This window comes from Phalacrocorax aristotelis, chromosome 3 (genome assembly GCF_949628215.1).
Source record: "Phalacrocorax aristotelis chromosome 3, bGulAri2.1, whole genome shotgun sequence".
In the NCBI taxonomy this organism is placed as follows: domain Eukaryota; kingdom Metazoa; phylum Chordata; class Aves; order Suliformes; family Phalacrocoracidae; genus Phalacrocorax; species Phalacrocorax aristotelis.
The window spans coordinates 39,824,855-39,840,438 of record NC_134278.1 but is presented as its reverse complement, the minus strand read 5'-3'; the positions used below and the strand labels follow the sequence as shown (position 1 = coordinate 39,840,438).

General features: G+C 39.8%; 1 protein-coding gene across 2 annotated transcripts in view; it reads left to right on the top strand.

Annotated features, from left to right (window-relative positions):
• SNX14 (sorting nexin 14) overlaps positions 1 to 15,584 on the top strand; it is a 60,752-nt gene that overhangs the window by 238 nt on the left and 44,930 nt on the right. For both annotated transcript variants that reach the window (XM_075087220.1, XM_075087219.1), the window contains exons 2-6: positions 74 to 194; positions 1,035 to 1,111; positions 1,202 to 1,280; positions 8,321 to 8,364; positions 15,266 to 15,353. In XM_075087220.1, coding sequence (XP_074943321.1) covers positions 74 to 194; positions 1,035 to 1,111; positions 1,202 to 1,280; positions 8,321 to 8,364; positions 15,266 to 15,353 — 409 coding nt within the window. The remainder of the gene's footprint in view (positions 1 to 73; positions 195 to 1,034; positions 1,112 to 1,201; positions 1,281 to 8,320; positions 8,365 to 15,265; positions 15,354 to 15,584) is intronic.

The window sequence follows — 15,584 nt, the reverse complement described above, 5'->3', positions numbered from 1 at the left end:
CGGGAGGGATGGGCGGGGCGGGGAGCCCGGTACCGAGGCGTGCAGCAATGTTCCCTTCCTGTTTATTTATAAGGTATCTTCACGTTTTAATGATCTTCTGGTCATTTGTGGCTGGTGCCGTCACCTTTTACTGCTCGTTGGGACCGGATTCCCTCTTGCCCAATATTCTTTTTACGATAAACTACAAACCCAAGGTAAATATGTCTGCTAACATCCTTGTGCTGTCTTAAAATTTGGTAAGAATATATGCTGGGTAGCAATCCTTGTGTAATCCTAGTTGCTTTCAGAAATACTACACACCAACACGGTTCATATCCACCGACTGAGAGATGTTTTGTAGCAAATATCGAGTGATGAAGACTTTGGATTCTTCATGCGTTTCTGCATAGTCCTGTCAAATCGACATAAAGCCAGTTGCTGGGAGTGTTCGTGGGGGTTATTTTCTGCTTCACTCATTTTTTGTTTTTGGCATTTGAGTAGCAAGTAGTTGAGAAATCACATAGTTGTATTCTCTTTTATCAAGGCTTTGTTTTTTTTTCTAAAGACACCCTTTGGCAAGCCAGTGCTAAGTTGTCTTTGGTGATTGTAGTCAAGCTTCTTTAAGTGGTACTGCATTTAAAAAAAAAAATCCCGACAGAAATTGCTGTTTTCTAACTTAAAATGATTTAATGTAGAATTTCGTAGGACTAAAAATGTTATAGTTGCAGTAGCGCAAGGCTATGAGTAAGGCAGGTTTTGTAGAGAAACTATCTGGTCTGTTGTTAGACCAGCTGATGTGCAGGGAGATGACTGGAGATGCGTAAGGGTATCTAACTCCTCAAACTTTGTTTTAGGGGGAGCGATTTTTCTGTTTGGTTCAGTTCTTTCTCATACTCGGCTTTGTTATCTTGATCTCCTGCTGGGAAAGCAACTTTGTCTTTGTGCTGTTCAGTTCTCTGTAATGTATACTCTAAAAGGAAGTCCAGGAAAGTGCCAGTATATTAAGAGAATTGTCATTTTGAAGAATATAAATTTGTCCAAATATCTTCTTTTAGCAATTAGAATTGCCAGAGCTATTTCCCCATGGTCACAGTTGTGCTGTATGTGGCAAGGTCAAATGCAAGAGGCACAGGTAAGCTTAGTATTTCCTACATTTTGCTCATAGCAGTAGGAAACTTTCAGTTAGATATTGTTATATCAACTTTTCCGTGCTCTCCTACAGGCCTACTTTGCTTCTGGAAAACTATCAGCCGTGGCTGGATCTGAAAGTGTCTTCCAAGGTTGATGCATCACTCTCAGAGGTAACTGCTGTTTCATTTCTTTAGTACCTTGAAATTCAGTGAGTTTTTATGACATATATCTTAGACCTATTACTTCTCGCTCAGTAGATAGTTCAGGTGTACTTCCCATGTATGTTAACTTGTCAAATCAAATGAATATATACTGGGAGCAGAGAGGCGAGATGGGCTACTTGTCAACACAGGTGTGACTGTTCCTGTACTAGTGTGCCTAGAATGTAGAATAAATGTCTCTGTAAACTGGGAAGTGTATAGGAAAGAACTATTATAACTGAACATGTCCGGCTCCCGAAAAATGAAGGGTTTGAGCCTGCTTGGTTTGTTAAATTGGAGGTTGAGAGACAATTTACTCAAGCTACAAAATTTCTGTAATGAAGATGATAATGTGATGGTAGCTGTTTAAAATCATCAGACAAAGCTGTAACAAAATCAGTCTAAAAAAGAAATTAGTGGATTCACTGAAAGAAGAATAGCATAAATACCTGGTTTTTAATAAGACCGTAAATCAGGAATTTTGTTTTGCTCTTTTCTCTTTAAAAAGAGCTATGTGAAAGTAATTTTTCTTTGAGTTTGGTGGCTTTTTTTTTCCCCTTTATTGGTAATTGATGAAATACATTGGCAGCTAAATAGAGATTCTTTTATCCTTTTTTAAAGCTAGCAAAATATGCAAGCACGTACGTAGCTTAATCTTTGTTTATTTAGAATTCCAACTTTGGAGTTCTCTGGTAGGGGGATGAACAATTGACGTGCCAGAGGCGAGTGTGTCAGCTCTCACAGTTAACAACACGGTGCATGCAGTCAAAGCCTTGTGTGTTTGTGATATAAGCTAACGCTTTAATTCAGCTGTGTGTGATGGTGTCCTGGGTCTGGCCCACAGCAAGAGTAGCAAAAGAAGGAAAAGCTTAAGGGAAGGGAGGGATGGACAGTTGAGGAATGTTTTTTACAAAAGCACAGATAACAACTTGCTGACTTCCTTTGGTTTAATATAGTGACTTCCTCTGCAATTTCAGAAGCAAACATTTATTTTATAAAATTACTTAACTTACTATTTTTTTAATAACTATGGGCTCAAGTGTGTTAAAATAACAATGTTGCTGAATATCGTTTCAATAGGCTCATTTTTTTAAACTTCTTGTTTTAATAATAGAATGTAAAATAAATGCTTCTATGCATGTAATATTTTTAGAATTTTGGGTAGCAAATAGCTGTGAGAGTTGACCAAAGGATGTGATAAATGCTGAAGAACTAGAAATTTTCCTGTTTAGCTCAAGTGGTATTTTAATGCTAAAAAGGTTCTTTGTAGTATGTCATTCATATGAGATATGGGTAGATCCCATAGTTATCTTCTAAGACTCATCCCTAAAATATGTTGCTACACATGGGCATTTTGTATTTGATTGCTGTTGCTGTAGTTCTGCTTTTACCAAAGTGGTGTGGGCTTTTCTTTGCTGCTTCTTTTTACTTTGGTGGTATGTCCCTGCCCCTGCTTTATGCAGCAGTGTAGACATGGCTTTTGTATATCTATGCAGTATTTCTCATTCCTTTCTTTTCTTTGGGTGCTTAACTAGAGGGAAGTGCCAGACCCAGGTTCTGTACCTTCCTGGGACAGTGAGCCAGGGTAATCATCTTCGATGGACCCAAACAGGCAGTCCATTTGTGCCACTATTTTCACTTGTGTGTGGGATACTATTTGGAACAAGAAATCTCATTGCATTGTTCCCCAGTGCAACTCTTCTGTACTGGTTAAAAGAGTAGCAGGGGTCCTGCCTGCACCATATTCCTCTTGATCATCTGGTCTGGGAATGCAGTATGTAATGTGTGCCTGGAACTGGATCGCCTGTGTATGGTTGGAAGGAGAGACTGCTCTTATTTTCTTTTGTGGGTAAGTCATACGTTAGAGGGAAGCTGATACAGTGAGAACTGAATTAAGATTAATTAGATTCCAAGGGAGTGCAGAGTGCAGCCTGCTTCTGAAAAGCAGATTTTTCAAATACTTGGAATAATTATGGGATTTTTTTTTATTCTGGATTAGTTTTTTTAGTTCTTCCTTTGCAGGTTGAAGAATTTTGGCAATGTTCTAATTTCCAAATGTTTCTAATTTGAATCAGTTGAGTCTCTAAGCTTGCGTTTTCAAGTGCTTACAGAATAATTCAATACACACTTCAATCTAAGTGAAATCCAAGTTTTTCTCACAAGTATGGATTTTTCTCTCTTGGATTGCGATGACAGTTCATCTCACTTTGCAAATTCTTAATCTTTTGCAGCCTTGTTTTGGTTATCTAGCTGCTGTACGTGGTTTGGAACAATAAGAAAAACCTGTGCTTGGACTTTCCTCCCCACTTCATTTATGTTTAGTATTATTATAGTTGAATTCTGAACTGCCTCAGCCACACATCTATCAATATTCGATAGTTTGGCTGTATCCTGTGCAAAAATAGTGCAGTGACCTAGGTATAATTTTGTTTCCAGTTTGTAACCTGTTGTGCTTTATTTTAGTTTCCCTAATGTTTTCTTTCTTTTTGAATTAGGATGTGATATCTGTTGGTCAATTTTATGTTGTATATGATTTCAGGTGTTAGAGATTTTATAAAGGAGAATTTAATCTATTATTCAGTTAATGAACTCAGCTTTTCCCCTGCAATCTCATTTTTGCTATGTGAGGGATGGTGGCAAGTCAAATCTGTGGAAAGCTGCTCTGCTACTCTTGATAAGCATCATGAAAGAAATGGCTTAGTGGATCAAGGTGCTGTCTGTTCTCAAATTTTTCTCCACTTCTAAAGTTCTCAGGTTCTTGACTTGATTATGGGACCAGAATTTTATCTCTTCTTTTTTATGTCTTTTCTTTTTTCTAAAGTAAGAAATGGACAAATGCGTGACAAGAAATTGGTTATTGTCTGAACATGCTCCTTGCCAGTCCTGAACTCTTGCAGGAACACAGTGGCCTGCACACTTTCTTACTGGGGATCACTTGTTTTACCCTCGGGAAGTGGTGTCAGCTGTCTAGCTGTACAGTCTTTTAAGGCTTTTCAAATTGTCCTTGTGGTTTATTTATCAAATCCTTGCTCCTTTCTAATCTACTTTGGCCTGGTAGTTCTGACCTGTTGCTGAATGATTCATCACTCAGCTCTACAGTTCCTCCCCCTGACAACTGGGGACTCTTCTATGGCAGTCCACAGAAAGCCTGTCTCAGCAGTGATAGACGGACTAGCTTGCAGTGTTGTAGTGCATGCTAGAAAATAACTTTGCTTTGTTTTTTCTTCAGCTGCTGCTTATATTGCTACCTGCTGCATTTGGTTTTACACTTGTAATCTCTTTCCACTTCAAAACTGCTCACACATAGTAGAACCAGTCATTTTGCAAAATGCTTTAAAAACAGGTAGGCTTTAAATGAAATGACTCATCATTTGTATTTAAAACCGAGAAGAATACTTTATAGAAAAGGAAATTGCTTATCATTAGCTGTCATTCTTTGAGATGACCTGTCTGCTCTGTTGGCATGTGTGCATAGTGTAAGCAATTGAACTTGAATAATATTGTTGGCATTGCTCGAATGGAAGAGGGTACACGTGTCCTGCTTTCCTAGTGCTTTACAGAAGTGCAGTGGATGATGTGACTTTCATTTTTTTTTCCCGACTTACAGATCACACTGGTATAGTCTGGAGGGCTCATAGCATTCAAAAGAAACCTGTAAGGACTCTACACCTTGAACTCCAGTTACTGGCAGTCAATTGCCTGTTATTCCTTGAGTGCTTGTATTTCGCAGTATGGATGATTTCATGCTGTAGCTGTCTCTTAGCTTCAGTCCAGCACCTTGGGGCAATGGAGCATCATATGTAACTGCCTCTGCCACACCGTGTGTTTAGTTACTAAACTAAATAAGGACTAAAAGCAAATAGGGACTCCTTTCTGTGTGTCCAGGATCAAGGCATTTTTTTATTAAGGCCATATAGAGAACTTGAGTTCTAGTAGAATGTGTCTTGGTCTCCGATATCGGGACCAGCGATATGTGGACTTCAAGTGTATTTTGAGTTGTGTCTCTCTGTATTTTGAGTTGTGTCTCTCTGTGCATTCTGCCTCTGGGTCTTTGGCTAGTGGGATTACCTGCATGGCATTGTCCCATGGAAGTGTTACGCTAAAGCCCTTACTTACAGTGTGGCTGCAGAAGCGGGAGGTAACAGGAGAAACACTGGCAAGTCTGGGAAATGGTTCAAGTGGAAGGCAGTTACTACAAGCATGGGATGAATCTCAAGGAGACCCTATCCAGAGTGGGATGGGTCATCAGGTCTTGCATCTTTCCTTCTTTCCTTGCTGATTTAATAATCTTCACAGGAAGACGATTCTCAGAACCGTGTGTGTTTGGCTTAGCTAGCAGTAAGAACAAGATCCCTCACTGTTGGAAACAATTCTTCTAGCAGCTTTAGAAGCCTCTGGATTGTAGGTGAAGAGAGTGCGTCCAAGTTGTGTTAGCAGCTGATGAACTGAAATTGCAGTGACGCGTGCCTGATGGACAGGCTTTCAGTTCCAAAGCAGTAGTCACGGATAAAGAAAACTCTTTCAAGAGGATTGTGTTGTACTCCCTTTGAGTATGCTGTCTTGTGCTTGAAGGCTGTCCAAGTGCACTTTCTACTCCAAGCAGAAGATGGTCAGCTGTCATTGCTCTTGATGGGGAGGCCCATAGCAAAAGTGGAGGAAGAAAGAAAAGGGATCCTTTAACAGATGGATGCACAGTATGGATTTTTCTGCAGGCCTTTGCTTTTGAAAGGCACTTTTTTGAAAGAGTGTATGGTTTGAGCCCTGAACTGCTAGAAACTATGCATGAACAAAAACAGTGTTCCAATACCTGGAAGACTAAGATTTCTGTGGAGTGAATTGATGGTTTACATACTGGCAGTGCTATGGAATGCATCAGGGAAATTGTTTTGAGTAGTCATATATTGCTTTTAAGGCCAATGGTCTGTTTCCTGACTGGATCCGATGTGAACTCCCTCCTGTTGTCTGAAGATTAACTTCCAAAGAAGATTCTCCGGGATTTCTTGATCTCTTCTGGCTTGGGAAGTAAAGCCTCTGTTGTTATCCCCCACCCTTCCACCCTGCTTTTAATGGAAATGTGAGATTTGGGGTGGGGAAGGTGACATTTAGCTTACCCATCCATCATCAACACATGACTGTATTACAATTTCAAGATCTATTACTGCTGTAGCACATAGGGGTAGGAGAAAAGACATTGATGACTTCATATGGTCCACAACACAGACATCTAAAGTTATCCCAAACTGCAAAACATCTCTTGAGAGAGGGTGAAGGAACAAAATTTCTCCTTCACCCTTAAAAACAAAGGGAGGAAAATCACTTAAATGGAACAATTGCAAAAGGGAGAGTATCTTATGAAGTTTGAGTAGGCGATATTCTTACTAGCGAAGATGGAAAAAGAGTATTCATCAACTACTCAAGTCTGAAGAATTTGGAGGAATTAAAAAGGCTGTGATGTGCATTGTACTGAGCATGCTTTTATAACCATGAGTAGAGCAGAGGCATGTAGTACCCCAAAGATAGTAAAAATTTAGCAAGTCTTGAACTCTTGCAGTGCACACAGTGTGAATGAGAGCAGCAATACATCTTGTCAGAGGAGTAATACTTATTCTCATGACACTTGTAGATCAGCTGGTACATTCAGCTTTCCTTTCAAACAGATCTTACATTTTTCTTTGAACACAGTCACTTTTGCAAAAGCTTTCCTTCTCTAGAATACGGCACAGCAGTCTTGCGTAGTAACACACCTGTTCTGTCTTACTGCATGATCGTCATTGATGCTGCCGAGCACAAACAGATCTCTAAAGCAGTGATTCCAACTGAAGGATAGGCTGCAACAGGAGAAGGTAGTGTGGAATATGTCTTGGGGTTATAGTGAAGGAGGAGAAATCTCAGGCAAATTTCATCCTTCCTGCTCCTTCCTCATGTTCTTGGCACTGTCTGACATTTTCCCTTCCCTTCAGAAGTTTTCTTTTTGCTAATCGTGGTGCACAGTTACTTGAAACTTTTGTATAGGGGTAAGGAGAGGTGCCAGAGCTGCAGTCTGGCTAGCAGTACACCTTGTGTATATGGTGGTGGCAGCCTGTTGATTGAACAGGGACTATCACCTCCCCTGCCTCCCATCCTGCTGTGTTGTTGAAAGCCAAGCTGCACCAGGGCGTGCCTGGTGACATGGCTGCAACAGCACTCGTTCTTCCTGATTAACCCAGGTTTTCTGGCATGCAAAAGGCAACTGTGGGCTTGGCTTGTGAGGAACAGGTTTTGATGGAAAGGGTGGAAAATATTCTCTTACAGAGAGATCCATGTAGGTGGGATATACAGGGGTTAGGAACAGATGAGAGAAGGCCATAAGGATCTATGTAGGACAAGGACTTTGGGAAGGGCTCTGCTTGGGGCTTCAGGAGATGGCTGGACCATAAGGCAGGCTTTGTTGAAAGCTGTGGTGTAGGATGTGGAGAAAGGAGAATGGCTTTCCTAGAAGTTGCTTTTTAGGGTTCTTCTTTTGCTTTCTTTGAGTCGTGAGTGTACAGGATCAACTGACCCACTTGGAGAGTTGGAGAAGGTGGAGGTTTGGATGAAAAGGGGTGGAGGTGTGTGTAAGTGTAGGATGGGTAGCTGTGCCTGTGGAAGACTCTGTGCTATCTCAGAAAAGAACAGAGACTGATCCAAAAAATTAGGGAAGGGCTGTTTGAGGTAAGCTTACATTTTTTGTAGTGTTCACCTAACAGAGTGGCTGTGGCACACTGCTTCATGTTGTCGGTAGTACTGGTGGCAGCCGTTTCACATTGATACCTGACGAAACATCACTTTGTTGCTCTTTGCCCACAGTACTAATTATTATGCAAAATGATTGATCTCACAATAAGATTGCAATGTATGCTTTCATACATTGAAGTTTTATGATATATGAATTGTGTTCTATGAGTTTTGGCAGGTGTTTGTATTTTTAACTCTTCTAACAAGGATTTATGGTCAACTTTATTTTGTAATGCGGTTGTCTTTGTTCTGCACAGGTGCTTGAGTTGGTGCTGGAAAACTTTATTTATCCATGGTACAGGTATGAACTTTACCTAAAAGTTACTACTTTTGAATATTATAAATATCCATCAAACTGTTTCTTTAGTGCCAGTATCATAATTTTGTTGTCTCTTAGCAGAGTAGAACGGATCTTCTAATAATTTAGGCATGATAGAGGTGTTTCTGAAATTTTTATTTTATCCTAAAACCACTTTAGATTATTCATTTTTATACATTAATTTTCTAATAACACTTACATAGAAGTACAGATGGTTTAACCCCTGTGTGAAAATTCAAAAACCCCAGAAATTTATTTCCAGATTAGAAGCATACTGATCTTTCATATTGTTTTTTAAAAAAATTCACTTTAGAGTTTTCTAAAAACAAAAATTCCACTTTCAACTAATATAGAAAAGGGGTTTTGAATACATGTTGTGGCCGCCTTCTTGCAGAACATCTGGTGATTTGCTGAGTTTTAAGGCTGTGAGTGGTTATGCTGAGCTGAATAGAATAGTACTGTGTAAATAACTTTATGTGAGTGTATAAAGAAAAGGCTATGGCTAATTTTTTTCACCTTGGACCTTTATATATTAATTAGTGTGTCAGAGTACGTTGTAAGAAGATATTAAAAATATTTTAAATTGATTGCTCTGGCATCATAGAATCATTAAAGTTGGAAAAGACCCTTAAGATCATCAAGTCCAACTGCTAACCTATCACTGCCAACTCCACCACTAAACCATATCCTCAAGCGCCACGTCTACCCTTCTTTTAAATACCTCCAGGGACAGAGACTCAACCACCTCCCTGGGCAGCCTGTTCCAATGCCTGACAACCCTTTTGGTGAAGAAGTTTTTTCCTAATATCCAACCTAAACTTCCCCTGGCGCAGCTTGAGGCCATTTCCTCTCATCCTATCGCTTGTTTACTAGGGAGAAGAGACCGACCCCCGCCTCACTACAACCTCCTTTCAGGTAGTTGTAGAGAGCGATAAGCTCTCCCCTCAGCTTTCTCTTCTCCAGACTAAACCACCCCAGCTCCCTCAGCTGCTCCTCATAAGACTTGTTCTCTAGACCCTTCACCAGCTTTGTTTCCCTTCTCAGGACACGCTCCAGCACCTCAATGTCCTTCTTGTAGTGAGGGGCCCAAAACCGCACACAGTACTCGAGGTGCGGCCTCACCAGTGCCGAGTACAGGGGCACAATCACCTCCCTGCTCCTGCTGGCCACACTGTTCCTGATAGAAGCCAGGATGCTGTTGGCTGCCTTGGCCGCCTGAGCACACTGCTGGCTCATGTTCAGGTGGCTGTCAACCAACACCCCCAGGTCCTTTTCCTCCAGGCAGCCCTCCAGCCACTCCTCCCCAAGCCTGTAGCGTTGCACGGAGTTGTTGTGACAGAAGTGCAAGACCCGGCACTTGGCCTTGTTGAATCTCATACCGTTGGCTCCGGCCCAACGATCCAGCCTGTCCAGGTCCCTCTATAGGGCCTTCGTGCCCTCCAGCAGATCGACACTTCCACCCAGCTTGGTGTCGTCTGCAGACTTACTGAGGGTGCACTCAATCCCCTCATCCAGATCATCAGTGAAGATATTGAACAGGACCGGCCCCAACACTGAGCCCTGGGGAACACCACTCGTGACTGGCCGCCAACTGGATTTGAATCCATTCACCACCACGCTCTGGGCTCGGCCGTCCAGCCAGTTTTTAACCCACTGCAGAGTGCACTTGTCCAAGCCGTGAGCAGCTAGCTTCTCTAGGAGGATGCTGTGGGAGAGAGTGTCAAAGGCCTTACTAAAGTCCAAGTAGACAATGTCCACAGCCTTCCCCTCATCCACTAAGCAGGTCACCTTATCATAGAAGGAGACCAGGTTAGTGAGGCATGTCCTCCCTTTCATAAACCCATGCTGGCATCGTTCTGCATACTATCTCCATCTCCCAGCACAGAGGCCTGACGACCCTGAGGATGACCAGCCTGACTATTAAAGACTGAGGCAAAGAAGGCATTAAGTACCTCAGCCTTCTCATCTTTCATGGCAAGGTTACCTACGCATCCAACAAAGGAGGGAGATTCTGCCTGGCACTCCTTTTGTCACTGATGTATTTATAAAAACATTTTTTGTTATCTTTAACGGTGGCGGCCAGTTTAAGTTCCAACTGGGCGTTCGCCTTTCCCTGCGTAACCTCACAACATCCTTGTAGTCCTCATGAGTCACCTGCGCCTTCTTCCAAAGGTGGTAAGGTCTCCTTTTTTTCTTGAGTTGTGTTAAGTTCCAACACATCAATGTGTTAAAACAAAATCTTGCCTTAATTCTGAATTTGACTTTTTCTCTGGAAATGAAATTTCCAAAAATTCATAGAAAGGTTCAGTTTTGTGCTAAAAGAAATTTATACTTTTTTTTACGCTGTGGTTTTTTTTTTTGTCTCTCTGGGATCTAAACTTTTCTGGGCAGACTTCTTTGCCTGATGGGTTTTTAATGGTGGCCAATACCTGCATGTCTCACATCTGTCTTTGTGTGATGAATACACTGAAGTATAAAACTTAACTGCGTATGCAAACAGCAGAGGGAGCTTTAGCACTGTGTATTGTGAATGATCAAGTTGGAAAACTCAAGGCTTTTAACTTTCAAGTACAGAACACTAGAGCATGTTCTGTTGAGCTGTTTGATAAAGTAAGAAATGTAAGGGAATGATCTTCTGTATTTCATAATGAAATTAGATAGGATTTCTTGGCTGGTGGAAGGTGTCTTCGGTGTCTTAGTTTTGGACTGACAGGGAAAGTTGGATTCCACATCTTACATCTATGACACCCAACATGGTGGAAGTCTGGAATACATTGTATGGTGGGGACAGCAATATGCATTGTTAGAAGTGCAGGGATAAATACACTTGGTATGGAGCCAGCCAGCCTAGATTCTGCTATGTCTTGCCCTCCAGTGAGCTGTATAGATGTTCCTGCACTGTCTTTAGTTTTATATGGCTGCACCTCTGGATTTTGAACTAGCTTCATAAATTCACACCATGCTGATCACACCTAATAAGCTTTCCATGAACCTGAAGTACTGGGAGTTCAGTGAGCTACAGTGCAGTGGTATCTGAGTAATTCTGCAGGAAACAACTTGGTCCTGAAAGGCTTACTGGTATCAGCTTAACAGTAGTAATGCCAGATCTGGTGCCATTTCCTCTAGATATTCAGGTGTTCCTATGGTTTCCTGTACTTCCTGAACTGTATCTGCGTTACAGCTGTTTCAGGTCTGTCTCCTAGAGCATGTTAGTTCTGACTGTCCCTGCTTAAGCGTACCTACACTGTACAGCTCAGCTCACCCTGGAGAAAGGACTGTTGCATTCATGAAATGTTTTTTCTGATCTAACAAACCTCACTGACTGGATAATTCTTCACAGAGCCAAATCGGAAGCCTTTGCACCCAGACTATCCTTACTTACGTGGATGGTAACCACCTAAGTAAATGAGTAAGTGGCATGGGTAACCTCCAGCAGGCAATTCAGACTTGCCAGACCAAGTTGGTAAAACAATTTGCCGCTTTCTCTTGTAGAAAAGTCTGGGCATAATTCCTTATGCTAGCTGGCCCTCTTTCAGTTGAATGGAATTTGTGCAGAAGCTACCTCCCCCCACCCTCCCCCTACTTTTTCATCTTTCTTTATTTGATTTTTTGTGCCCTGCCAGCTGGTGCTGCCTTGCAGCACCATGCATACTCACTGTGGACATTATAGAGGTAACATGACATATATCCCTCAGAAGCCTGGTCAGTGTAACACTTACCAGAAATGTATGTTGCAAGATAAAATAATAGATTTATTGCTCAGGAAGTAAAGTGCTATAAGCAGGGAAAAGCTGTGTTTTATGTTTGTTTAATGAATAAACTGTAAGAATTTGTAATATTTTATTAGCAGGTTAAAATTTAAAGGCACACATCCCTAAACTTGGATCAGTTTAGGGAAATGAAGATTAGTACTTAAATCCAGTGAACTCTACTAAAGCAGCTAGTTATACCTAGGTGCCATTTCTGTTTGGTGTTTTTGGAAATATTTATACTGGTTATATTTAAATATTTGTGTATTAAGAATTTTTGTCAACTATATGAGAAGAATACAGCATAGTTGTAAGTAATCCAAATTTGCAGAGCTACAAAATGCTGGTCTGAGTCTATTGCTTATGTTGTATGCTGCACAATAAAACTATGTAGTATCTTGCTTATACCAACCTCATTTTTAAATAGGAGAGTGGAAAGTTTGAATGAGTCACTATGCTTACTGATTTTTGGTCATTGATGCTACTGCAGCTCTGGATCTCTCAGATTAGAATCCCGTAATTAAAACATTTTTGTAGTACATTACTATGAAAACATTTTTCTTTGATAGTGACTAAAACCAGTGTTTTCACATATGGAGCTGCTTCTACTTTAAAAGCAAGTAATGCAAGAAAAAAATTAGGATTTTTGTTGACTTTCAAACCATAGCTTTGCAGTTTTATCAGCTTACAACTTATTTTCTTCATCCTTTTGATAGGATTTGGCCAAATTTCTTAAGAATAATTGACAGATGGGAAAAAACCCCCACTTTGATAATTGTATGTGTTTTCATTTATCAGTAGAAACCACAAGACTTTGCACGCGATGGCAGTTGGGTGTATCTCTTTTGAGACACTGGACTTAGTAACTGTTTACAATTAACAGACTGAGCCTTTTTCTTTTAGCAAATCTCTCCGTTATACTGTCAGTTTTAAAGTTTTCATCAAATTCTGGGAAAATGCATCCAATTTTGAAAATGTTTCCTAGTGAGTTATTTGTACCTTTCACTGTGTCACTAGAGATTTGAGAATTTACAAGTTTTTGATGTGTTTTTCACCAGTCTTCTGTCTGCTGATGATTAAAATAATGTCTCTGCAAACCTATGGTGCATTGCGAAAGTATGTGGCATTAAGTCATGTCCAAGTACAATTAGCCAAGATACTGGTTATCCAAGTGTCAATAAAATAACTACTTCTTGGTCCAAGTTACTTCATGTATCTTGTTGTCTGTCAAATACCAGTAATACAGTCATATAATTTGTTTGTTAATCCCTTGGCTTCCTTTGACGGTGAGGGTATTTGCTAACCCTCTTGCTTCCAAAATGTCAGCTGCCTATATTAAAACAATCCAAACATTCCCCTACGGTATTCTTATCTGTGTATGATTATCTGTCGGAGGATGGTTGTATTCCTTATGCCAGGCTGCTTTCTTTGAGGTGCTTTTCCATGCAATTAGTTGCATACTTTGACCATCAGGTCACTAGTATGCTAGCAGTTCATCTTCAACATGCATTTCAATGCTATATAACGCAAGCTAACATTGCTTTAGAAGATCAGATGCTGAATAACAAAAAATTATGTTATAGGCATAAAATTTTTATTTTTCAAACGTACTGTTGTTGCTTGTACTGACTTTTCTTAACACAAATGTTTGCATCTACTACATGTGCAAACTCATTACCAAAAACTGTGATGGCTTTTACATCTGGCCATTAGCTAATGCAGAATGTAACTTTCTTTGCTGTGTCATTATTCAGCTATTACAATGCAATTGTACCAATATCTTTAGTCATGTTGTAATGTCCATTTATGCTTAAATGCTGGTAGATTTTTATTCTTTCTGTTGCATTTTGTGGAATGCTATTATCATGGTCTTTTTCTTCACTCAGTTTAGTTGCAGGTGCTGCATCTAAGACTTATTGTATTTCCCATTTTCATTCGGTTTCCCCCAATAGACATGGAATTAGGTATTTTTCTTCCTGAATCAACACAAAGTATTTTTACCATGATTCTTCACTCAACATCCTTTATTGCAGCAGATGGAAACTGACAAGCCAGATAATAAGCTTAGATGATATTTTGACATAGTGATTTGTTTAAATTCTTTCTTATTTCTTTGAATAAAGATTGAATTCTTGTTTATTTGTTTATTTCCAAGTGGAAACCATGTTAAATAATTTAAATTCTCTTCCAAGTGGCTATATGCTGAGGTTCTTGTTTTGTTTTCTTTGTAATTGATGGTTTCACATTTTGTTACATCAAAAGTAGATCAACTTGCTCTTCCTAGAAGTGTTGGACTAGATGATCTCTGAGGTCCCTTCCAACCTGTGATTCTGTAATAACTTTTCAAAAAATAAGTTCTGTCATTTGTTGGCTTCCTGTGCTATGCTTTCTTTTCCCTTCCAGGAAATGGCAGTCTCTGTTTAGACCAGAAATAGGCCCAATATTATTTTTTTTTAAAAAAGGGATATTATTGTATTAAATGGCATCTAAGCTTTAGAACTTGTTGAAAAAATACCAATGAAAGTTTTCTGTTGGAAGAGGCTGGGCTGAAATACAAGGGGTCTACCTATTTCATTAAAAGCTACATGAGAAACTACCAATTTTATAATAAAACTTTAAACAAAAGAGATTAACAAAGCCAGATTTGTATTAAAACAGCAGAAAATTATTTGAAATCTTGGTGTATAGAAGATCCTGTAGTATGATATATGGAAATCCAATTCTGACTAGCTTAACAGGGGTATGTGCTTGCAGTACTCTTATTCCAAAGACTTTGCCAATATTAATCCAGTTTCCCTTCAGGCTACTGAACTAGGAAGTACTTGTGTATGTGGAAACTAAGTCAGATTTTATTCAGTCCAAATCATACAGACAGTATGTTAGAGCAGGAATTGGTATATAATTCCAATTTACTGACATATTTCTTGAGCCATTATTGTGTGCACATAGTGGGAGTGTTTTACTCAAATAGGAGACTGCTTAATCCGCCCACACTTGGTAGCTTTCATTTCAATTAATACCAGTTGAAGTGTCACCGTTGAATGTTCTAATTCCAGCTTTTAGTAGCGCCACATGTGTTGTGGCTGGATTAATATTAATTGTATTTTATTCTGTTTTCTTACATGACACTGCAGAAATATTACTGATGATGAATCCTCAGTGGATGAACTGAGGGGCACGCTGCGTTTTTTTGCATCCGTATTAGTTCGGAGAATTCACAAGGTAAGGTGACTTAAAGGTGGTTTTAACATTGTTTTTCCATCAGAAATAACTGATATCTGTCTATAGTGAGTTCTCTAAATTTTTTTAAATGGTGATTCCAAAGTCAGCCTTACAGACCATATAGGCAGTTTCCATCTAAGTTTCTTCTTTGCATTATCTGCTTGCTCCTTCTGGAGCTTATCCCATTCCTGATCATAAGCCATCTTTGAAGATTCATCATTGGAAATGTTC